The 26,447-nt window shown below is 35.8% G+C and overlaps 1 protein-coding gene across 1 annotated transcript in view; it reads right to left on the bottom strand.

The window, feature by feature from the left end:
• The window catches only part of SPEF2 (sperm flagellar 2), an 87,231-nt gene that overhangs the window by 43,813 nt on the left and 16,971 nt on the right, over positions 1-26,447 (bottom strand). The window contains exons 8-21 of the mRNA XM_055699863.1: positions 23,090-23,278; positions 21,724-21,911; positions 19,846-20,014; positions 16,060-16,279; positions 15,499-15,629; positions 15,205-15,283; positions 12,529-12,602; positions 11,627-11,730; positions 10,525-10,772; positions 8,627-8,735; positions 7,654-7,814; positions 5,290-5,444; positions 3,713-3,840; positions 3,466-3,604 (exon numbers count right to left, since the gene is read on the bottom strand). Of these exons, the coding sequence (XP_055555838.1) occupies positions 3,466-3,604; positions 3,713-3,840; positions 5,290-5,444; positions 7,654-7,814; positions 8,627-8,735; positions 10,525-10,772; positions 11,627-11,730; positions 12,529-12,602; positions 15,205-15,283; positions 15,499-15,629; positions 16,060-16,279; positions 19,846-20,014; positions 21,724-21,911; positions 23,090-23,278 (2,094 nt within the window). The remainder of the gene's footprint in view (positions 1-3,465; positions 3,605-3,712; positions 3,841-5,289; positions 5,445-7,653; positions 7,815-8,626; positions 8,736-10,524; positions 10,773-11,626; positions 11,731-12,528; positions 12,603-15,204; positions 15,284-15,498; positions 15,630-16,059; positions 16,280-19,845; positions 20,015-21,723; positions 21,912-23,089; positions 23,279-26,447) is intronic.

Here is a 26,447-nt window from a genome sequence, read left to right as displayed (position 1 = left end):
TCTATGTAATAAGAGGTGACAGGAAAAGAAGAGTGCTGTTAAATACAGTGTTAAGGTAGGCTCAGACAACCTGTCTCTTGGGCTCCAAGCAGTTCTACCCCACCTAATCTGTTTCAGGATAAAAAGAAAAGACTACTAGCCCTGCAATGAGGAGGTTAGGCTTCAAGTGATAACCAACTCCATATTCACAAGTCCTCAGTCTCAGCCTAGTATGTCAGATCTTGTTTCTCTCCCACTGTCCATGGACTTCAGAAGAATCCAGTTGTCCTATGTTGGACAAAAGCCACAGGGAAGCTCAAAAATAAGCAGTCCTTGGGATACCTAATACATCAGTGACGGCATAGATAGAAGATAGCCAAGGTAAAGACTATCAGACATTCATGGCTGTCCACATTGTAGGATACACACATAAGGATATGCTATCGAGTAAAAAAGATACAAACATACAACATATCTGTTTTGCAATGGTGGGTTGACCTTGGCTGGCTGCCAGGTGTCCACCAAGCTGCTCTATCACTCTGCCTCCTCACAGGACAAGGAGAGAAAATATGATGGAAAAGTTGATGGGTCAACATAATGATGGAGAGATCACTCAAGTATTACCATGATGGGCAAAACAGGCTCAGCTTGGGGAAATTAATTTCATTTGTTGACAGTTAATAACAGAGCAGAATAGTGAGAAACAGAACAAAACTAAAAATGCCTTTCCCCCATCCCCCCTTCTTCTCCCCAGACTCAACTTCCTTCCTGAGTCTTCTACATTCCTGCCCCAAACTAGCACAGGGAAGATGGGAATGGGGCGTTGCAGTTAGTTCATTATGCATTGTCTCTGCTGCTCCTTCCTCCTCATGCTCCTCCCCTGCTCCAGACTGGGGTCCCTCTCATGGGCTGCTGTATTTCATGAATTGCAACGTGGGTCCTTCCCATGGGCTGTAGTTCTTCAAGAACTGCTCCAGCATGGGTCCTTTCTATATGTGCAGTCCTTCAGGATCTCACTGCTCCACTATGGGTGTCCCATGGGTCTCAAGTCCTGCCAGAACACCTGCACCAGCAAGGGCTCCTCTCTGTGGGCCACAGTTCCTGCTGGGAGCTGGCTCTGGTGTGGGCTCTCCACAGGCTGCCACTACTTTCAGGGCACATGCACCTGCTCTAGCATGGAGTTCTCCATGGGCTGCAGGGTGGATATCTGTTTCACTGTCATCCTCCACGAGCTGCAGCAGAACACCTTTGTCACCATGGTCTTCTCCACAGGCTGCAGGGGAATCTCTGCTCCGGTGCCCGTAATACCTCCTCCTCGTCCTTCTTCACTGACCTTGGTGACCGCATAGTCCTTTCTCTCACATTTTGTCACTCCTCTCTCACAGCTGCCACGCAGCATTTTTTTCCCTTTCTTAAATATGCTATTACAGAGGCACCATCACAGTCACAGATTGGCTCAGCTTTGGCCAGCAGCAGGTCTATCTTGGAACCAGCTGACAGTGGCTCTGTTTGACATGGGGGCAGCCCCTGATGTCTTCTCACAGAAGCTATCTCTGTAAACCCTCTGCTATCAAAACCTTGCCACATAAACCCAACAGTATACAAAAAACCCCGATGTTTTGTACAAACTCATGTACAGCTCCTTCCAGTACTTTCCTGAGACATGTAAGGAGGAACACTTTGTTCTCACATTATTCAAATCACAGTTTTCATTTACTGTAAGCAGTGGCGATAATGGGAAATGGAAACAGTGAGGTATCTTCCTCTGGAGAAGCTAAAAGTATGTTTTATGTGTGTCTTTTTTTTCCCACCACTCTTCCTCTTTTCAAAGTGAAAGAGCTTCTCTCTCCGTCTTTCCTTGTACTCGGTGAAAAAAAAAAAAAAAAAAAAAGAAAAAATCGCTGCACCTGCTAAGTCCTCTCTTATCTGGAAGGAAAAGTAGTGGGACCAAGTGACTGACAGTGTTAAATGACAGCAATGGAGTGAGAAGGGGGTTGGAGAAATTGCTGAAAGACAGTGTAACAGAGATGTGCTGCTGACATGTATTTTATCCAGTAATTCTGAGTTTGGATCTTAAGGATGCCAAAGCCTTGGCTGCCCTTTGTGCTTTACAACTTTGAGGAGCTTTTCACCCATCACAAAATGGGGTGGATATTTACATTTTTCAGTTGATATCAAGAAATTTGGTTTTCAGGTTTCACAGATGTCAGCTTCCAGTGTGGATAGTGTTTCAGAAACAGTCCAGCTGAGATGGCAGAGTTGAGCAGTCTAGGAAAACTGAAAATGCTTGAGGAAAAACATTCCACTAATTATGACTCTTTTCACTTCCGCTCTCTCCTTTCCTAGCATAAAGGAAGGATGGATGACAGAACTCTCTCATTCAGAGAGGTACAATGGGCAGGCCTTTAAAGTGCAGAGGAAGTACCATCTTCAGACTCACCCACAGGTTTGGGATCCAGAAGGACCAGAACAGATCATTCAGAAAGAGAAATTCTGGAAATCATATATTTGCTCCAAACTGCCTTACTGTGCTTAGCCTTATCGCAGTATCTGAGCCTCACTGCAATATGTGGGACTGCCACCTCCTCTTAACTTAATTTGAAATGGACAATGTCAAACATGGATTTCTGTTATGAAAGAAAGGCCAAATATTTAAAATTTTAGCTTTCTAAAGAATAGGACAGAGTGATTTCAGTCTTTTTATAATTTCATTTAGCAGAAATTAGGAATATGGGTGATGATTTTTAAGTCCTCTACTTCATTCTATTGAAATAATGCTATAGAAAAGAAGGTCTGATGCTTTTTCCATCTCACTGAATTAATCCATGATTCTACCAATGTTCCCTTCAACTAACAACATTGCCAGCATTTTTTTCCCGTTTGCTGGGAGCATTTCCTGATACAAAGTCAATTAAAAATCATGTCTGTCCTGAACTGGGAATCCCATAAATTCAAAGATAGCTCTGGTTCCTGCCTATGTTAAATCTGGCTCTAAACTTGTAAGGACCTTACTCTATTTTTGTGGAGAACTCTCAAGACATGTATGACCTAGCAAAGATTACTTGACTCAAAAAAAAAATTCAGAGAAATTATCTGTATTTGCACAGATCAGTTTTAGAAAATATCATATACAATTTATGGAAAAACTAAATGACTGCCAGGATTTGTTAGATTGTGATAGAAATGTCCAAAGTTGTTATTAAAATCTCTGAAAACTATAAAACATAAAGAAAGCATAGAAATATTTATTTTACAATGTGATTATACCACAGTATAATCTAAAAAACCCAGCAAGTCATAGGAAAGATATGGCCAAAATCCAGAGAAATAACAGTGGAGAACACTTTACATACAAGAGAATGTGAAATAGTTTAAGAGTGGTAAAAAAGAAAAAAACCCATAAATAGTAATATCATTCATGTTCCATCAAGCTTGTACACAATCAAACGACACTTAAGGGTATATTATAACTTGCCATTTACTTACAGTAACTCTTTGGTGTAGTTCTGCTTTTGTTTCCTCATCTTCTCGCAGGTCATCAGCGATTGAATTAAAATCTGATTGCCACTGAGATACAAACTCCTGCTTGATATCTGGACGCTTCAAATAATCTTGGAATTGTTTTCTGTAAATTATGGTAAAATAAAGATTTTGGTGTTAAAAGACATATAGAATGTCACAAGAAAAATACAAAATATTAATGTTAATGTAATAAACCACTATTTCTACTCACCTAACATCTGCTAAGTAATGTATCACAGAGTGCTGTTCTTCCCTTAGACATCTAAGTATAGTTTTGATGGTATTCATATATGCTTTTTCTACCATTTCCCAGTAAGGTACTAAAAATCCAGGTATTTCCTGTGAATTTTTTCAAAACATCAAAATTATTTGATATATTTCTTGATAACCCGTTTAGCTGTAGCATTAGCAAATATAAGAAAGATTATTTCATGAAATCATATTACTGAATTTTTTTCACTAGGTTATTTCTTTTGATTTACAACTGTTTACAGCTGATTATAGACATTGTACCAACATACAGTTTTATCCTGTGCATTTATTTGGAAACAAGTGGCAGTACTCAAAATGAATGCCAAATTCCAGCAGAATACTCCAGCATCTGTGGATATACTCATAAACTGAGTACTTCAGTATCGAAATTCAGTGGTACACAACTGTTCAAGCTGCTAAAAATAGAAGCTGACTGTCTAGTGTTGCAGAAGTGATATTTGACTGACTGTCATGAAATGCAAAATAAAGCTCACGTCCAGAGGAAATGCATCATATGCAAGCTAACTGCAGTCATGAAGGCAAAACTAGGAAATATTAGGAAGGGAATTACAGAACAAAACACAAAGCATCATTATGCACCCTTGAAATCCAAATCTTAAAATACTGCAAGCAGACCCAGCTCCCCATCTCAAAAAATTTACAGCAGAACTGGAAGAGACAGACAGAAGGGCAAGAATTGTGACTGAACATATGAATTGCTCCTCATAAGGAATGTTAAACAGGTTATGACTGTATTGGAGAAGCAAAGCAACACTGAAAAAAATGAAGATTTAATAGATGCCTTTCACATCTTAACTATCTTCAGAAGGTGATTATAGAATTATTATTTATTGTAACTCACAATACAAGAACTAGGGTCATCAAATGTCCCAAGCAAACTACAGGTTTAAAGCAAAGAAACAGAAATACTTTTTCAGAATGAGCTCAATTATTCAGGCTATATCATGGAGATCAGGAAACAAACTGCATCAAAGAAAACACCTAGACATAATAAGGGAAGAAGATTCTATTGTGAGCTACTAAACACAAAGATGCAGATATAAAGTAATCTCAGGAAACCCCTAAATTTCAGATCCTTGGAAACTATGCAGATGTCCTTGGGGAAAACCTGTTAGAAAAAAGTAACCCAGGAGAAAGATCAGTTCATGCTTTCATTCTTACACTCCTTCTATGAGATGCACAACTGGCCCTTGTCAGAGACAGGAAACTGACATGGTAAGTCTATGCTAGTATTACATAATATTATAAAGCATTCTTATTTTGGCATCCATACTCTATTCTTCATCATCATTGTAAAGAATTTAGAAAAAAAAAAGATAAAATTTTAAACTTTCATAATTTTATGTATTTTAGTAGCAACTGTTATTTGTTTAACGTAGTACTAGTTTATTTTTCATTGAAAAATAGTACAAAGAGAACATGCAATGGGACAAAAGGTTTAGGTAGAATACGCATAAAAAAATGAGAAAAAAGTATACTTTGATATATAAGACTTTTAACCACAAACTAACATACCTTGGGAAGTGGTTCATCTACATAAATCCATTGATCTGATCCTGGTTCAATTGGTGGTAGTTCCACAGGAATGGGAGGAAGCAGATCTTGCGGTGTAACTGGTAAAAGCTTATCTCCTGGTGGTATTTCTTGAGCAGACCCTTGCATATGAATGTAAAATTAGTACCTTAAAATGTATTCTAAGTATCAATATACAGAATTAGATATCTGTGTATTTGACAAGTTCAAAATAATAGAACAGATTTGTTATTTCATTACTTTGGTGTTGTTCATCAAAAAATACACTGATCAAATCAGTGATGTCAGAGTTATAAAATTGCTTTCCAGTTAAGCTTATATTTTGCAGGACTGATACTGTTCCAAAACCATCACTGTGAAAGAAACAGGCAGATAATGAATTAGTATGTATATATATGAAACAAATTCTTTACCAGGTAAACCAAGGCCAGTGGTGTTGATACAATTCTGAGATTCATTATAACTATCATGATTTCAAGGACTCCCTGCTTAATTAAAGAACAGTTGTAAACACTTCCATGCCAGACTTGGGAAAGACTGAATCAAGAAAAACCAACATTTAAGAAGAAACAAACAGATAAATTGAGCTAAATCTGACCTAATATGGAGAATACACCTTACTCTGAGGAGAAGCTGGGAAGTATGAAAGATGATGCATGGGAAAAAAGAAACAGAAAAGGTCATGTGGTAGAGAACAACCCAGTGAAAAACTAACCCTGCTATCTTATAGTATAGCAAAAAAATACTGAATGTAGTTAGCAGCTTCAGAAAATGATTCAACCCTAGGATCTGTACGGACCTCTGGAAAGATACCAGCGTCTCCTCAGTGGCCATAGAAGGATCCTACAACAACTAGGGTTTTAAGTTAACATTAATTAACCGCTCAGAATCATGTGCATGAATTCTGGCCAGTTTTGCTGTGGATTTGAAAATATTCAAAGAAAATAAAGAAGCTTGCATTAACTGACAGTCTTATATTTTTGTTTGGAAGAAGCTTAACATTTAAAGAATAGATGTGTTTTGTTTTACTTTCAGTGTGGCAAATATGCATCTGAAAAACACTATCTTGCTGGGTGCTTCAATGGAAAAACTGTTCTCATTCTCCTGATTTAAGTTTATAAAAAGAACAAAACTGTTGGCCACATAAAATATGTTAACTACTTCAGCTTCTGCTAAACATTTTGAGAACCTGTCTCTGGATTTAGGTTTACCGTGTCATTCCTAGAACGCTACTGACGTCTGACTAATTAATATACCTTCTCACACCTCTGTTCTGCTTATATTAACCTAGTAGTGAAGGACATCTGGGAATCTATCAAAATAAACATGAAATCTGACATTATTAACTGGCCACAGGGATTTCTCCATAGGAAGTAAATAGCCCTTACAATACTTCTAAAAGGTAGCTGGACTCTAACCACAAATTTTCAACTACATCTGCATCAATAGGAATTTTGCTGTTGACTCCAGCAGCACTCTGAATTACATACAAGCACATAAAAAAACCAGTTCCAACCAGGTAGTTCTTCAAAAATGCTCATCCAGTTTTCTGTCAGGTATGGTATTTCCAAGAATTTTTCATGAAGTGGAAACCTTGTGCAGAAGTAGCACTCTAACCTTTTTTACTGTTTGTGCCTTCCAGGTACTTTCCAAGCTAATACTTCTGTTTTGGTTTGTTTTGTTTTTTTGTTTTGGTGGCAGAAGACACATCAAGACTTTCATGTAATAATTATGAAGAAAAAAAATGGTTACTCAGATGTCTACTAATCCTGGTTCACTTGATGCATCTTTTCCCCTGGATACTTCATCATTTTTCCTTCTTAATTTTTAAATTATTCTTCATTTTGGGTCATTAAGAGGAAAAATGGAATAAAGATGCACCAAAACACATATCAAAACCACTCTAAGTTATCCATGTTTTTAAGCTGCTGATGATAATTGAATACATGTTGATAATGCCAAGTTAATCTTTCTTATACCGTTAAGCTATCCCATATGGCGTAGATGCTAGCTGTAATATTTAAACCAGGAAGAAAGGATTTGATTTAGTAATCCTTTACTTCATGGAATTTAAATAAATCCAAATTACATTTTCTTTTAATTATTTTAAAACTTTTTCTTAAATGATCGTTACAGTTATATGAAATTGGTCCACATCCTCTGAAATGGTAAAAACACAACAAAAAGTTCAGAGTTCTAGTGCACTTGTCACTAACTCACACATCCCCAAAGTCTTGCATGGCCAGTGAAAATGTATGTTTCCATATAGTTTTTACATGTCAGTTATTAATTATGAAGAACAAAGTATTTTCTGACTGAACTGTAAAAAGTAAGAACCAGAAAACTTACTTCTATTCTGGGTTTTTGCAATTTCTTCCATTATAATTTCTTCAACTGTTTGGCACACAAGACTTTCTTCTGTCTCTGCGTTGACTTTCACTAGAATATTCTGATGGCCTGAAAACCATTTCTCTAATTTTGGCCACATGTCTAGAAAGCCTGAAAGTCTACAAAAATCATAATAATGTATAAAATTAAAATCTAACTAATGGAAAACAAAAATTTTTCCATGTTATTAATAGAATAATAATCCATCCAAATTAATAAAAAAAAGAAAAAGCAAACTATCTAATTTAATCTAGAACAAATCCATGCAACATTTTTTGCAAAATTATACTCCATTCACATCAACCCCTTCATTTTCAACATAGGAAAAATTTCAAAATCCTACTGTTAACTAGTCATATATTCCTTACTCTTTCTTGTCACAAGCTAAACCTACTTTCTTATATCACAACTAAAACAATAATAATCAATATAATAATAGTCTGCAATAGGTAATAGCATCAAATATTTAGAAACAAATCTTGACTTGATTTTGGTCTATGTAAAGTTAAACATCTAATGATTCAATAAAAAATACGAAACTGTTTTTCATAAATGTAAAAGTGCAAGACATAATTTTAGAAAATCTGTAACTCAAGTGCCTTTCACTCAAGAGGCAGTCACATGTTGTATGACATACCTCAGATATATGTATGCATAGATGCATATAGATATGCATATGTATACGTATTGTTCATGCAATATATATATCTGAAAAAGAAAATCTCCCTGGAAAAGCAAAACACATGGATTCTTATTTTCTAGGATTATTTATATTGTGCCAAAAATGAAAGTACTTTTTAAGCTCCACATTAGAGAAACTCCTAAAGAAATGCTTAACATTAGGCATGTCAGTACTATCATATGAGATTCAGATTAATTATATCCCTAAACATCTGTCTGAAGCAATTTTTTTGTGCTTCATATAACATACCTATGTAGTACCTGGTCCCTTGCTAAGTCAATTTTCTCTTCTAGGATATCAGAATCTGAATTTGTATTGTTGTTCTCCTGTTCAGTTTGAGATGATTTTGATTTATCTGCTGTGTGGAAAACAGCATATATAAGCATATATTGAAAAAGGCAACTATGCAGGCAGTTATTCGCCCAAAGTAAGGTAATTATTAAAAGAAAAATTTCAGTGTTTCTTGATCTTACATTTCTGCATTTAAAAACTGGGTACCAAACTTCCTTAAAAAAAAGGAAAAGTCAAGAAAAAATCATACAAATATTAAATTAAGCTGGAAAGGACCTGAAGACAGTGTCTTGCCTCTTCCTTTGTTTAAATTCATAGCCAATTATACCAGTAATATTTCCTGAAGGATGCTCTGCAGTCACAGAAATCTCCAGCTGTATAGAGGGAACATTCCTGTAGGCAGACTATTTTAGGCTTATCTATTCTAACAGTTAGAAGGGATTTTCCAAATCTAATTTGAATCTTCCTTGAAGTAACTACTCCTTTTCACAGCAGTGGGTATATATTCCACTGCACTGGAAGTCAAGGTACTCTTTCTCTCCGAGTCTTCTCTAAACTTAAAAAAAAAGACTTTAATTCATTAAGGAATAAGCCATTTTTTATAGATTTATCATTTTTTTTAATTGTTCTTTTGACTCTTTCTATCACCACGATACATCTTATGAAAGAAATTCTGTTTGGATTTCTGAGATTATATTGCATTATCATGTATTATCACATTTTCAAAGTGTTTCTGCAACACAAGGTCTTTAAATTAACAAATATTTCAAGTGTATATTATCTTCACCGCCTTGTCAGCAGAAGCTCTACTGGTTTTGCCTTATCCTCACTCCTACCTACACATAAAAAGTTAAACGGTGCTTTAATTAAAGCTATGTGCCATGTAAGTGCTGCAGTGAAAACAATGAAGAGGAACCTCCTTATAATTTGGACAACATGGGTCATATTAATGAAAAGAACTTAAGTTTTGCCAAGGTGTGTAAGGGCAACTAAAACTGTGTGGTCTGGAAATGAAACAGCCCTTAAAAAGCCTTTGATGTCTTTGCCTTTGTTTGCTAAAACTGACAATTTCTGATTGTTCACTGATTAAGTGAAGACAAGACAAAGGCAGTAATCAATAGGGAATGAATGCTGGCACTCCCAGGGAATGAATGTTGGCACACTCCTTTGGTTATAATTTCCTTCATCCCTTTCCAAATGTGTCTCCTGGAGAAAAATACTACTTACACACAATAATTTGTATTGAGGCATATTTCTGCACCTGTTGTAACTTGTGTTTTTTCCAGCTGCTGTTTTATGTGATACTAACACCAGCCACTCTACTACCTCAGCTCCAGTGAGAATTCAGTACAAACACAAACAAGCATATACACATGCACTTGCACACCTCCCATCTGCCTTTGACTAAAACAAATAAAAGTATTTAAAATAATCTGGAAGCATTCAAGGTGATAATGAACAGTTAATGAAAGTGATACTGTGAGATGTTGAGAAATTGTGCAGTGAGCTATTTTGCCCCAGTAAGTACAACTTACAGCTGTATCTGGTAAATAACGTTTGGGATTAACATGTTACTTATACCTACCAAGTCATATTTTTAGACAGCTAAAGTTAAAAGGGGCCTTACAGATGGAGGAGAAAGCTGTCAAGAAATCTAAATAATTTCTAATTTCTTAACTGTCAGAGGAAAAGACAGGTATTTTATAATTTAGTACTTTTAATTAAAATACGAAACTTGGTATTACATTGCATAGTACGCACAATTTAGTCATTTCAGTATTATAATAATCTTTACATTCCCTATACATCAGAATCTGCTTGTCATTTTACTTTGTTAAAAGTAGTTAAAAACTTACACTTCAAGTTTGCCACACGTTTCAGTACCACAGTGTCTGAAATATCCAATAGTATAGAAACATCAAATGCAGGTGAGGTAACAGGAAGCTTGCTAGGGACTCTAGGATCTGTAACAAGTGAGAGCTTTCCACAATTTTCATCTTTTGTTTCTGGATCAAACCCTGTATAGGCTTTTTCAAATAGCTTTGCCTGATCAATTGTCATTGGAAACCCATCCATAATCCACCCCTTCTCTGGTGGTGTTTGGCTAGAAGTAAATGAAGAACCAGAATTATCCAGTGAATTGATAGCATAATAGTAACACCTAAAGGAAAGCTTGCCCTAGCAGTCTTTCATTTTGAACTCAGTGTATTAAATATTCTGATGAATATGACTGATATTATTAAAACTGTAAAGCTGATTTAAAATCAGAAAAATAACATCAGGCCTAACTAAAAGTGAAAAACAAAAGCAAAACAATTGTTGCTATCTTGGTAAATAAAGTTTTCAAAACCACTCTACAGACTATAATCAGAGGTGTAATTTCATTATTTTCTCTAACTTTTGTACTGAAGTAAAGAACAGCAAAATCTGTTTCATAACTTTAAAATATTCATAAATTTAAAATATACTAATAGGAGTAATATAACTGAAATGATATTCATGTGGGAACTTAAGTGCCAATTGCATCAGAGTAGTTGAGACAATTTTCTGTCAAACAAGAGTAGACAAAAATAAGTAACCTAACTGCTGAAGTATGAATGCTTGGATTATGCATTTCACAAAATCTAAAAAAAAAAAATAGTAGCACATGCTGAATAGCTTCCAACTAATCGAAACATTAGTAATATTTAATGACTATGTTATAGTCATGTGTATATTTTTACTTACCTTCAGTAGTATACAATAATGTTTCCATAGTTTAGGGCTAAACTTTACCGCTAGCATTCTACTGCTTACATAAAACGAGCATTAACTAACTTCAATAATTAGCTCCACCTTTCAGGTAGAAGAGTCCAGTGTTCAAAAAATACCTTAATAAAGAGAATTGGCTGAATCTTGACTGCAGGATAGATAATAACATTCTAAATAACTGAGGAAAAAAGCTATACAATTTCATACTTAATGGCTTCCAATAGGATGTCAATTAGTAATTCATCGGGAATACTTTTTCCTTTCTTCAACAAATTCTGTGATGCGGCACCAAGCTGGGCACGTACAGATAGCTGTGAAAGAGTGCAGTGTAAGACTAATATGCTTAAAATATTCACAACATTCACTGTTAGAAAGATTATGATTCTACTTCATATATTATATATTATTTATTTATTTAAATTTAATGTTTATTGTCTTATTTATATTTGACATTTATTGTTATCTATTAAGGAAAAATATTTTTAACTGATGTAAAAAAGGCCTTACTTAATTGAAATCTCCAACTAATTTCCATCGTTACACTCATGAAAATGCCAGACAGAAACGAGGTTGAGAAACAAAGGATATGAAGGCCAAGAAATAAAAAATAAAGTGTTCTGGTTCTAAGATTAATCTGATTTTCACTACCATAAATCCACTGACAGTTTTCTATGGCAGTATTTAACTCCATTAGTTCTACAGGGTTTCTTCTATACCTTAGTTTTCAAAGCATTTTCCAGTGAGCAACGAAGTCAAAGAGAACATTGTAGAATTAAGTATTTTTCAACATAAAGAAAATAAACCTTGTCATAAGATGAATGATCTTGGCAGCAGGAAGATCAGGAATGTTTTTGCTAACTCAGAAATGACAGAATGTATCATGCCTTACATAAATGTGAGGTTTAACGTGAAGATATAGAACTTTAACAATAAGTACACCTCTAACCAGCAAACACTGGAACAGATTTTCATAATAAACTCTTCTCATATTTCACACAGAAAATGCTTGCAGTGAGGTGAATAAATTAATTCAGAATGATGAAAGGGTGTCAACATGTAATTTAACCAATGAATCTTTATAAAGTAGAAGCTAAAATTGGATTACAAACCTTGGATAAACCATCCTGACTGTTATCTGATGTAAATTCTTGTCCAGATGGATCCTTTTTGGGAGGACAATTGCCTAAAATAGGTATAATATGAAGTTTGACAATTCTATAATATCTTTTACTATAGATAAGTAATGAAAGTATACACTTCATTATCGTTCTTTAAACAAATCAATACAGGATCTACAAGTGTTAGAAGCATAGGAACATTGATTAATTTAGGTTGGAAGCAGCTTCTGGAAGTCACCTAGTTCAAGTTCAACCTTCTGCTCAAAGAGGCATGAGTTAAAGGTCAGCCTAGGTTGCCCAGTTTTTTACCCACTGTGATCTTGAAAACCTCCAAGGATGGAAACTGTACTATGTCTCCAGGAAATATGCTTCAATTCTTGACAGTTCTCATGGGGAAAGGGCCTTATCTTATGTCTAGTCAGAAGAGCAAAATGAAGGCCCTTTACAGGTATCTCCACAGCAAAAGGAAGGCTAGGAAAAATGTGGGCATGCTGAAAGAGACATGCAAAAGACTGAGGTATCCTGCGACTAGCAGAAAAGTCCGCAGCAAGAAAGATTCACCCTTGCTGGAGGAAAAACAGTTTAAGGAACATTTAAATAAACTGGCAATACACAAGTCCATGGAACCTGATGGCATATACCCACACATGCTGAGGGAACGGGATGATGTTATTGCTAAGCCACTCTCAATGATCTTTGAAAGGTCCTGGTGACTGGGAGAGATTCCTAGGACTAGAAGAATGCAACTGCCGCTCTTTTCAAGGAAAGCAAGAAGGAGGAACTGGGGACATACAAGCCCCAGCCAGTCAGCCTCACCTCGGTCCCTAGGAACTGAGGGAAGGAGTAAGCATGGAAACCATTTCCAAGTACACTAAGGGCAAGAAGACCACTGGGAGTTGAAAGGATGGATTTGTGAAGGGGAAATCATGCCTGACTAACCTGACAGCCTTCTACAATGAGGTGGCAGCCTCAGTGGTTGACAGACAATCAGCACGTGCTGCTTGCTTTGACTTCTGACACTGTCTTCCTTAACATCCTCATAGACAGACGGATGAAGTACAGACTAGGTAAGTGGACGGTGAGTTGGACTGAAAACTGGCAGAACTGACAGGCTCAGGGGGTTGTCATCAGCAATGTGAAGAGCGGCAGAAGGTCAGTGGTCAGTGCTGCACCCCAGCTGCTGAACCTGACACCAATATTGATTAAGATCTTCATTAATGACCTGCATGGTGAGACAGAATGCGTTTGCAGACAGTACAAAACCGGGAGGAGCGGTTGACCAGCCAGGTGGTTGTGCTGCCCTTCAGAGGGACCTCGATGGGCTGGAGAAAAGGGCCAACAGGAGTCTCACAAAGTTCAGCACAGGGAAATGCAAAGTCCTGCACCTGGTGAGGGAAAACCCTATGCCTTCAGCACCAGCTGGGGGCCTTGAAAGCAGCTTTGCAGAGAAGGGCCTGGAGGCCCTAGAGGAGACCAAGCTGACCGTGAGTTAGCAATGGGCCCTTGCAGCAAAGGCGGCCAACAGTGTCCTGGACCACATTAAGATACGGCACTGGTGAGACCCTATCTGGAGTGCTGTGTCCACTTCGGAACTCCCCAGGGCCAGAAAGACATGGATATACTGGACAAGGCCCTGACAAATAAGGTCTGGGAATACGTGACACACAAGGAGAGGCTGAGTGCTGGGACTGTTCAGTCTGAAGAAGAGAAGGCCTGAATCTTATCAGTATACAGAAATATCTGGGGGTGGGGACAGGAGTAAAGAAAACAGAGACAGGCTCTTCTTAGCCAAGTAAAACAATGAACAGCAACAGACTTGAACTGAAACACAGGAAATTCCATTTAAATATAAAAATATTAATTGTAACAGTTACAGAATATTGGAACATGTTGCTCAGTGCAGTTGTGGAGTGTCCATCCTTGGAGATGTTCAGCATCAAACTGAACATAGCTCTGAACAGCCTGCTGTAGTGTCCCTGCTTTGAAGAGGAGGGCTGAACTAGATGATCTTCCTTCCACCCTCATCCATTCTGTGACTTTGAGTTTAAGTGGCTACCCGCATTGTCAGTTCCCTTCTTGGTAAAATCTGTTGTAAAGAAAAGTGAGGGAAGGTGAGGGCTTGCCCTTCCTTCCTTTTGGAAACTGCTTTGAAGCTGAAGCTCTCATCCTAGACCCTGCCTGTGGTACATTACAGCTGTGTAGCAGCCATGTTTGCACCCTATATACTATCTCCTTAATTTTAACCCTGATCCACACCTTATGACTTGAGTACCCAGCTTGACATCAGACTTACTTCACTGTCAGAATTGCATAGTTGTCACCAGACTGAGGCTCATGCTGATCAATGCCTCTGGACCTGACAGTGGCCCTGACTTCAGTCGGTATCCTGACTCTTTGTGAATATTGGCGCTTCCTGCTTTGCTATTACCCTTGTCACCTAACCCACCTTCCTCCATGGAGCAGCCTGCACTTGCTACTCCCAAGCACTAAGAAAGTATGGAATCAGGAAATCCATTACAGAAACTACTGTGAAAACTCAGATGTCATGGATATTACCTCAAATGTACAAGAGAAAGGGGAATTGCCATTTAAATCAAATAAGATAAGAATGAAAATTAAATTTTATAACTATACATAGCCATACATGTAAATAAAATATATACACACCTTTAGTTCCATTGATAGCTGTTTGTGTCTGGAGGTTTTTTAGAACTTTCTGTGGTAATTTTGGTAAGTTCTTCTGGACCTTGTATCAATCATGAAAAGAAATGTATTAGAAAAGCACATACGTATTACAGGAAAAACAAGTCTGTCAATTCTAGCTGGTTCTTGGTCTTGTAAGTCAAAATTTAGGATTAAGTTTGAAATCTAGTAAAAAACATTGAAACATGCTTTCTTTCTTATATATTTCATTCTCATATCCCTGTGGGAGCCAAACCCAAAATGAACAAAAATACTTACCTCATCTTGTTCCCCAGAACTCTCTGCTTCTTGTGGAATCCCACTGTGTGCACTTTTCATTTCATTCTTCAGAAAAGCTTGGATGGCCTCCTGAACCAGATTATCAACAGAAAGTACCTGAATATTGCAAACTAATACACAAAAAAAAATCAGTTCAGTTTACAGTTTCAGTTGAGCATACATACAGAGAGACTATTACTGACAATTGGATTATTTCATTTGGGCTTTTGATGTAAGCTATTTCCACTGTCTCTTCTCTGTAACCGCTGCACAGCATGCATCTACAATCACATAGAGATCTCACTAGACTTTTCCATTAACAAACATCCCCAAACTCTCAATGCAGAATACTAAATTAACACTAAATTCAAGTTTAGGTGTTGTTAATCTCATTTTGGAGATAATGAATGAATGACTTCCAGCCAACTCTCGCAAAACAGAGATGCAGCTGACATTCGAAGATTAGTAATGCAAGGATTTGCCCAAACAATTTTCATTTTAGAGTGGGATTTTAACACAAATAAACATTTCTAAGAATTTTAGGGGGAAAAATATCTCTACCTTTTTCAATAAACTTTAAACAGGTAGTTTTTCCACTAAAAGGTTTTCCCAAAATACATCCTTTGACAGGAAATGGAGGAAATACTGGAGGTGAAGAATTGGGTTTTAGAGGATAGAAAATCTCCATCAGTCTATGAAGCACGTGACCCAATATGTTGTTATTAAGTGGAGGTTTGTTTTCACTGTTCTCTTCAGTTGGGCACCATTCCCCTGTCATACTCTGTATAAATGACAAATTACCAAATAATTTGTCAATATGCCTTGTCTTTCAACTTTCTAGTTATATGTATTTATACAGAAACACAATACGCACAATAACCACACCTGAATAGTACTAAATATTAAAATATTTTTAGAATAGACCCTCGTTAAAAGCTATAATTATGTCATAATCATTAAGTATTTATTGATATTCACTAATACCTAGTTGAGAGAGACAAGTACTCCTTCAACATTTTTCATAGATTCCTAGACAATTTTTAATTCCATAAACATTAAAAATCATTTTACCAATACCACAGTATGAATCAGTAGCAGATTTTTGGAATAGAAGCCCAATATCCTAATATTCAGCACTGCAAAACCTGTGCAATATTATTGCTCAGTATCACACATAAATCTTTGAAATCTTTGTCCATAAAAATTTTCAAATATATATCCTTGCCTTACACACTTGAACATATATATATGTTTCTCAAATAGAGAGAAAAAAAAACCAAAACAACAACCTGAAACAAACAAACCACCATATAATTCAAACAATTTTAAGGGAAGAAAATACTGAGTAGAAACTTCCAGTTCATCTACTCTGAGGCCAATATAAATTTGTCAGAGGTGAGTTACCAGCATATGGCTTAATAGGATTTTGCTGGTAAAGATACTCTTGCTGACAACCACACTGGAAGAAAAATGAGAACGGAAGGATCTAGTGAAAAGAATTAGACACAGACTTCTGCTTTTGCCACTGTAATATATACTCTGTCAGTACTGGATCTTAGAACACTAGGAAAAGTCCTGGTCTGCAGTTTGTGCTATGAGAAGCTAAAAGAGAATATTTTAGTATTCAGGATAATACTAGATTTTTATTAATTATTATTTGGTTGCAGGGCACTAAAGAGCTGTTTGGAAGATATGTGGACTAATAATATTCCCAATTAGATTCTAGCTTGTCACCTCATTTGGGGTGCACAATAAATGGCTGACAGGCAAAGTCAAATGTTTCAGCAAAAGAAATTCCAACTAGGGAAAAAAATGAAAAAAAAATTCACAACAGGAGCAGTTAAGCACCGGAATAGGTTGCACAGAATGGAATCTCTATCTTTGGAAAAACTTGAAAGTTCACTAGACAAGGTGCTGAGCAATCTTATCTGACTCAGAAGTTGGCCCTGCTTTGAGCACAGAGGTTGAACTAAAGACCTCCACACCCCTTTTAACTTAAACAGCCGTACCATTCTATAAAGTCAGTATTTAAACACCATCAACAGAAGCAACCAAAGTTCTGCTGAAAGATACTGTTTTGAATTCGTGTTCCAAGTAGAATATGCAACCTTTTCCTAAACTTACTATCACGAATGATATATTGCCACAGCATACATTCTACTAACAGAACTTGATCAGTGTTGACTTAGAACATATGTGCATTAGATAGACTAACACAAGGTAACTTATTATCACTCTAAATGAAAATATCACCTATTTCTAATCAGTAAAAACAACCAAAAAAGTATTGTGAGTTGCACAATATCCCCACCCTAATGCATCTCAGAAAACATACTTTTTAATCTGTAATTGAAAAGACATGTTTAAAAAACCCAAATCTTTGTCCTATCTGAACCATTCTTCCTTAAACGTATAAGCAGAGCTAGATCAGTTGTTTTAAATTCCATGAGACCTGTAGGAAAAATTAATTCCCAATGGGCTCCCCATTTGAAGTACTCACCTCTCAGATTTCTTGCCCTTTTAACCAGAAGATTGCTTGACTGTACCTGTCTTGAGCTAAAGTAGCTTACCTGTCAGAAACAAGCTTTCAGGTATCCAGCTGAGAGTCCTATAATTTCTGGTCAAATCTTGATCAAAACTGGATCAAAACCAAAAGTGGTGCCTACTGCTATGCTTGTTTTGGGTGACTCCATCAATTTATTACGTGGTTAGCCACAACTGACAATGTGGTAGTTTTCAAATATTTTCAAGCTCAAACTAATGTGGAATGTACAACAGACTGATAGCACTGTATTTTGTTCTTGTATTTTGTCAGATATATCTGACAACTTTTAGTCAGTTTTCCTAATGTAAATTTAGTATTCCTGAGAGATGCAAATTGCCTGTGCTGGGCTTTTTCTCAAAGGTTAAGAAAGTCAGCATAAAATTGGCAAGAATCCCCTGCCAACAGACTTTTATCTAGAAGCAATACTTTGAAGGTATTCACTGTTCACTTAGGTTCTTAGAAGACTTAAGTATGAATTGGTGCCAACAATTTTTACATATGTCATATGATAACAAATTTTGATGAGTACTGATTCAGAAAGGCATAAGACTAACAACACCTTGGAAAAAAATGATTATGTGAATGTCTTTGAAACTGACTGGTAGCAAAAAAAAAGGCTTTAAACGTGCCATTAAATGTTTGCAACCTTCAGTGCCCTTACATCTAGAGAAAAGACTACTGAGACTCTGTAATGTAAACAATATGACTGAAACAATTTTTCATTAGTGCTTCCCACTAATTGTCGCCTGCCTGTCTGTCCTGTACATCCTTCCTGTTGGTCTTGCATGTGCACCTTTTGTTCACCTAAACAAAGTGATCATGAAATTAATTACATGACTTGATATGGTCTGAACAAGGACCTTATAAATAGATAAACCAGAAAAACATGTTAAGATTGAATCCAAAGTAAAATGAATTGTCAGGCATTAATCACAAAAACTTGTAACAAACGTTTCTACTCACTGAAAAACAAAATGTACCAATTGGTTCAGGATGTGGATAAAAGCACATACGTATTGTTATCATTTCCCAACAACTTTGCGTGATTTTGCCATACTCTAGCTAAACAGATTATTTGCAAAGAATAAATATGTAGCAGGATATTTTTTTCACGAGAAAAAATATCATTAATGAAATTTGCAAAAAATTTTACAATACATTTTAGCAGGGAAATATTATTCCTTCGTCTTTCACTTGTGAGATTACATTAATGTAAAGAAGAAAAGCTTTAAAGGTACCTTGAAACATAGTTACTTATATTCTAACAGAAGGTTAAGAAAAGTCAGCCATTTTTAAGGATTTTCACAAACATTACCATCTTAAAATAAACAGATCACTCAAATCTTGTTAGAAAGATTTCAGTCAAAATTGCTGACATCAAGACTATCAGGTTTCGTAACACACACAGAATTTCATTTTACTTGCTTTTGCTGGCTACTTTCTGTCGCATTTTCAAATGCTGTAGCATTAGCTTTCAAATTCCTATTAGCTAAAAAGTAATTGCACTGCAATTAACAATTTGATCTTACACACTCAAGAGAGAAATATAATCAATGTTATATACAAGAATGAAATTATAACAGTTTTAAAATTGCACCGTGCAATTTAAAATTTCCAGTGCGACTAACATAAAATGTAGCCATACATTTCATACAGAACAGCAGACAATGAAAAGACAATCCATGTCAAAATCTGGTATCAGAAACTAGTAAAAGAACAAAATGAAACATCAAAATAAAATGTTTATGATTATGAAAATCAAGGTGTATTATCTTTTATTATATCTTATGGGTATGATGTACCTTGTATTCACCATAATCTTTTTCATCTAACAGATTCACTTTATTCAACTCAACAAGTTGTTCTGGGCTCAGTTCATTTGGCAAAGGTTGAACAGAGGCTTGCTCATATATTGGTTTTCCATGAAAAAAAAATTCCTTCCAATCAAACATCAGTTTCAATGGAATTCTGCTGCAGAAGAAAAATAAAAAGAGAAAAGAAAAAGAAAAGAAAAGAAAAAAGAATGAGCTCCACATCAAAAATTAAAGGGGTTAGATATTTGAGAATAATGGACCCAAATTTACAATAATCACAATCATGAAACAAGCAATGTTAAACTAGATGTAGTTTATAATGCTTTCTATAATTATTACAGCTTTTAAAGTGTTTGGTTACTTATATGACAGCCACAGGCACTTGTAGGCTTCAGTATTTTCACAAATGTGTCATCACAAAGCATTTGGCTGGCAGAGCTGTGTTGTAACAGTTTTGCTGCAGCTATTTTTCCCGGCTCCAAAATACTCTTCTCTTTTGTGGGGTAGAGCCTTTTCTCACCAAAACTCTATAGAATTTTTTCCTTGAAACCAAAAATAATTTATAATTATATGAGTAATTAAACTCTTTTATTCTTTTAGAAAGGGAAAACATTCATATGAAACAACAAGATAAGCTGCATATAGTAACAAGCTAAACGCAAACAGGGCGCTGACATATGTGACATTAGAATTCTAGGCTGCTAAATAAACAATATAAATAATAACTTAAATTTAACAAATGGTCAAAATGAAAGTTTCTACTACTTCTTAAGATTACATCAATTGGGACTTTCTTCTTTTTAGTAATGATTGTAGATATTTGAGTGTTATAGCTTTAAATAAACTCTGCATGTGCTGTGCAAAAATGACAGAATACCTATTGTATGCATCCTGCACAATGAAGTGCACGGAAGGACAGACAAAGCATACCTATAGTGGCAGTAAATGCAGATACAACCTTGATATTCATACATTGGAAAAATATTTCAAATACCTGTAACATATGGTACACTACTCAGTACAAGCAAATGTGACGCTAGCTTACACTATAACCATGACTCTGTCAGACAAGGACATCATCAAATCATCACTAAACTGCGCCAAGACTTCCCATTTTATCATGTACTTACTGGACCTAAATTTATATAATTTCCATAAAATACAATTGTACAATTACCCTAAAAGGCAATTAAGATTTTGGCACGCTTTGCATGCTATAAGCTCTACCTCATAGTCTAATGAAAGAACAGCAGCAACAACATCCCACTCTGTGGTTTTGGAAACACTCCCACAGCACAGGCACTTGGAGGTTACTGCCTTTTCAGGACCTTCTCAGGTACTGTGTAACTATGGCACATCAGAAAAGGGTAACATGGCGTGTAGGACTTGGAAGATTTTGGATTGAGTTGCTCAGTATTCTTAGGACCATCCAGGAAGGCTGGTATATCTTAGGAAATTCGTTATGCTTATATTACACTAAGGACGCATTGAGCTAGTGGAGCTACCTAGAATGAGGTGAGCACCACTCAGTTTTTAACTTTTAAACTAAGGAATCTGTTCATAAAAAGGGAAATCAGTAGTTCCACAAGCTGTAGAACCACTGGATCTTGGTCTTCTAAGGATTCAAATCAGCTGAGTTTTCAAGAAATTATGTTAAGTCTTTAGGCTTTAGTTCACCCTGTATTAAATATCAGAGAATCCTCACACAAAAGTAGTATCATCATTTTCCCACACAAGCTACTTGGAGCTGTCATGTAAGGTATCTGAGAATCTACTAAGATCTTACGGTGCTTAAACCAGTCTGAATAACAAAGCCTAACAGTTACCTAACAGCTGTTCTTTTTGCCTAACAGCTACCACACTTACTTGTTTGTCAGTAGATTATATTCTGCTACTTTTGTTGACAGGTCAACGATTTGGTCAATCACTTCCCAACATACAGAATAATGCTTTTTATAACGTGCCTGAGCTCTTTCAATGGCAATTTTCTCATGACGTTCTCGTTCTTTGATAATTTGTTCTTCAAAATCAATTTTTTCTTGTTTTGCCAGAGCCTAGAATTTTTTTTCAAAGAGTAAATTTGAGAATCTGAGATTGCAAAGATAATGAAAGTGCAGAAGTGCACAGTTCTGGAAACAAAAATGAACTTCTTCATTTAAGTCAAGTAATGAAAACAGCTAGATTCTCACCAGATCTGGATAGCCAGCAAGCAGATTAACACATAACAAATCTAAAAACTTGTATTCATTCTATTAGTTCTAGTTTGTTAGCTTTATACCTACTAAAATACAATTAAATAAAGGAGAAATATATTACTTCTTTCATGACAAACAGTTTAAGAACATATCCAGGGCTTAGGAGGCAGGGAAACATGAAATTATGTTCTCTTCCTAAGGAACAACTATGCAGATGCATTGGTAAAGGCTTAGTTCCACTGATACCCACAATCGAATGCACATTTAGAATACGACAAGTAATTTAACTTAAAAGATTCTGATCTGCAAATAATTAGATATTATTGATGCTGTTCAATCTTTGAGAAAGATTTCTGGTCATGGCAGAAAATTATCAGTAGCACCTGTGATGATGTTCCTTTTGGCCAAAAGCCTACGTAAAGAGATATTGTAACCAATAGGTATAGCTGCTGATTACATAGGACTCTAGCTGTGTTGGGAGGATTTGGAGCTGATGAATGTTTTTGGTAGGAGAAAAAGAAGTTTTCTATCATCATGTTATGGCCCACTATGAGTGTAGCACTTGGCCATTTACCACAAGATTATAAATCCTTTTAATTTATTAATCAGCTCCAAGGCAGAAATTAGCACTCATGAGTGAAACTTCTCCAACCTCTGTCAAAAATGGGTGTTAAAGAGATTACGTTTAAAGGAAATGAAAAACATGAATATTGAAATAAGATCTTATGTCATTCTCTTTTGCCATTTTGCCTCTGCAAGATTGTGCCTTTATTAAACTCAGCATACAGAGATGTTTTCCTAAAAAGTTGAAATTATTTGGAAGAAAAGATCAAAATTGGACTTTAGAGTTGCTCAGTTTTATCCATTATTAATTTAGCTGTAACTCTGAATATAGATAAAAGAATATATTAATTGGTTAAATCACCCTGTCCCTATAAAAGTCCTGAATTCTAACAGTTGACAACACAAATTCCATTTTATAACAGGAAGGTATTGTTACAGTCCTGCAGCAATTCAGGGAGCTAATAAGCTTTTACCGCTTCTCTATCAAGAGCTTCCTGGAACTCTTTCAGTCGTCTTTCTTCATACTGTTTTTCCCTGAAAATCCTATTTTGTCTTAACACCTCTTTTTCATGTCGAACATGCACGAGTTGAACAGCAATCCTTCGCTCCTGCTGAGACTGTCTCATCAGCCTGTAGATAAGTTTCTCCTCCCGGTAAGCCCTCTAAAAGATAAAAAATAATAGTAATAAGCACAGTTTATAAATTATTCCATAGACAACTCATCAGCGTTTCATATGAGAAATATGAATGCAGCCATATAACAACATTTACCTGCTCATTTGATGCATAGATCTGAAACAACAAATATACCTATTTATTACTATTTTCCTAAACTGTGTAAGAATTGTAGAACTATAGAAGTGAATTCTTAATATGTCTTAACTGATATATTCAGTAAAAATACATTTGTTCAGATTAACTCTATTTTAACTTGGATATTTCCTGTGTGCAAAGAAACTGCAGGATATTTCAGATAATTTCTTCTGTATGTAAAGATATACTCTTTCCTTAAAACATTATCTCTGCTCTTCACCAGTCCCCACTCTCAGCCATACTCTGCTGGATCCTTATTAGTTTATTCTTCTACAGGTCTGAAATTTTTCCTTCTTTCTTGGGATTTGGATAATTACCTCCTCCATTCTCCTCCATTCAGGAGACCAGGTATATGCACAAGCATTCAGAACAGAGGAAAATACAAGACTTCAAGGTAACAGATTCAGTGTTCTCACTGGGACATGAAGAGAATTCCCTATCTGGTACTATAATAAAGTAATTCTGAACCATTGCTTGAAGCATGATCGGTGTGCACAGACACTTTGAAGGCTGTGAATTGTTACTTTTCAAAGCACTTGTCAAAACATAATAGTATCTTCTCACTACCACACTTCTCTAGATTGTTCTTGGTATCTAAACTAATGCTTACCTGACCTGAAGTTTTTCTCCACTACTTTCAAAATCCAGAACTACTTCTGAGTTCTAAGCAAAAGCACCAGCTTGCTTTCAAGTCCCATTGCCAAATATTGCTCATAAAGCAGAACTTTAGAAGAAATTTCTGATCCCCTAGACATTTATTTCAGATGCAGCAAAACTGCCATGAAATGTATTAAAATTTAAGGACCTAAACTGGGAACCGATCTGAAGATTTTTTTCCCCAAGAACAGAGGAATGGGTAAAGCCAGTTAGTAGTAGTATGAAAACCACACTAAACAGAAGTGATACTTCATTTTTCTTTTAATCTGGTTTATTTTTCATCAGCTGTCTGTGACAGAGTGGGCAGAACACATTACATAAATTCACCTACAAATGAAAAAATCAAATATTACGTATTATCATACTATTTATGAAAGAACTCTACAAAGAGGTTTAGATCTGTGCTACACAATGCAACCACGACGTCTGTAATAGATTTCTAACACAAGGGTGCAAAACACAGCTATTTTAATTGCAATAATAAGAGCAACAGCTTTCTAACTAATTTAGGTCTTTTAATGTTGATGTTAGAGAGAAGCCAATATTCTTCAAACAAAACTCTTGCCATATTTTTAAGTTCCTTTCCCTTTACAATTGCTGGGAGTAAAGTATGTTCCAGTTAAATACTGGTGACTTGAAAAGACTAAGTTGATCTAAAAAGCACTCAACATTTTGCTTATTCTAACCAGAATGCAAGCGTTGCACTTCCATTTCCTAGCACTGAATCTCATGACACTGCATGATAGTTTTAATGGCAAAGGTGCAGTCATCTCAGGCTTTAATCCCAGAGTGCTCCACCTGCACGCAGTATTGTCTCTCTACAAAACTTATAAAAAAATGAGGATCTGATTTTGAATGTGTTTTGTTTGGTACTCTATTTGTAGTATATTGTTTGTACACTGTTTTCCTATGCACAGAATTACCATCATGCATGCAACTGAGATGGAAAACAATGCAATAGTACAACTTTTTATGCACTTTTTATTTACATATTCATACTATGTGTCATTTCATACATTTCAGGTGACAAAATTTTTCCAATAGCACTGTCTACTGATGAATTCATTTGTCCATTTGTCTCTTACATTCATGAAGTCAAGACAATAAAAAGAGACATGATGCCCTTTGCTGCCTGAGTTCTACCCACTGCTTCTTTGGACATAGTATTTCATTAAGGCTTCAAAGAACAGTGAGGATGCACAGACTTTGCTTCCTATTACAAATAATTATCCTTCATTATTTTCTTTAGTAGCAAGTGCTTATCCTCAACCATGGATTAGTACAGCAGTAATTACTCCACCTGAAGAAAACTGATGTTTAAATCCTAATTCACAGGGGACTTAAAAAGTCACCCTAACAGGATGGTCATTCGTCATATTTAAACATCAACTTTATGGTTCAAATAGTTGGCACAGTCAAAGCACCTCATCTAGGTGAATGCACTCTTCATAAAGGACATGGGAAGATGCTCCTTTAAAACACTTCAGAACAGACAAAAGACACCTTTTCTTTGTTAACTGAATGGTAAAGAACTTCAATATTCTAAGTGATCAAATATTTTGACATACTGAGTAGGCCTAAAAAGAGCCAGCAGGAAATTTGTAAGGGAACAAGAACATATGAAAATGCAGTTAACTCAGAGCTATACCCTGGATAAATTGGGATTCAGAACACCAAACTCATAATTTCAAAAAGGCTGCTTATTGGATAAGGGAGTGAAGCATTGGTGGCTATCTTTCATACAAACAGGAATTGACAAAACATTAAAACCTATAGCTGAAGAGTTTTGAAACTTCTGGGCATTCTAGGAGACAAAATAAAAATGGTAGTACACAGAGGACTGTGAAGTGCCTGAAGAAATCATAAATACTGTAAATGGGACATCTTAGTAATAATTTGAAAAATTAATACTGAAAAAGCATACTGAAAAATACACTTTTTCACTTTACCTACCTGAGACAACAGTGGCATCCAGTGGTCAACATTAATGTGTTTATGTTTCATCTTGTTCCTATATAATTACTAGATCATATTTTTCTATTTCCTTGTTTAATTTACATAAAATGGAACCATTCTGTCCTGTTATGTAGTCATAAAATTTATGACCAAAAGTTATGGCTTAGCATGCATAAATCTATTTGGTTGACAAGCAATAACCTAGTAACAATTCATTTCCCCTCCCATTTTCATCTTCTCAATTTATTGCTAATGATAACTTCTTTTGGACAACTTTCTAAAATCAGGGAGATAAAATCTGAACAGAGCATTTAAAAATAATGAGTACTTAGAACAAGTACTTTGTTGAAATGGTGGAGATCAAAGATTCAGTTGGGATGAAACCGTGTTACTGTCAAACACTTT

This window comes from Falco cherrug, chromosome Z (genome assembly GCF_023634085.1).
Source record: "Falco cherrug isolate bFalChe1 chromosome Z, bFalChe1.pri, whole genome shotgun sequence".
Taxonomy (NCBI): Eukaryota; Metazoa; Chordata; class Aves; order Falconiformes; family Falconidae; genus Falco; species Falco cherrug.
This window is presented reverse-complemented; position numbering and strand designations above follow the sequence as displayed.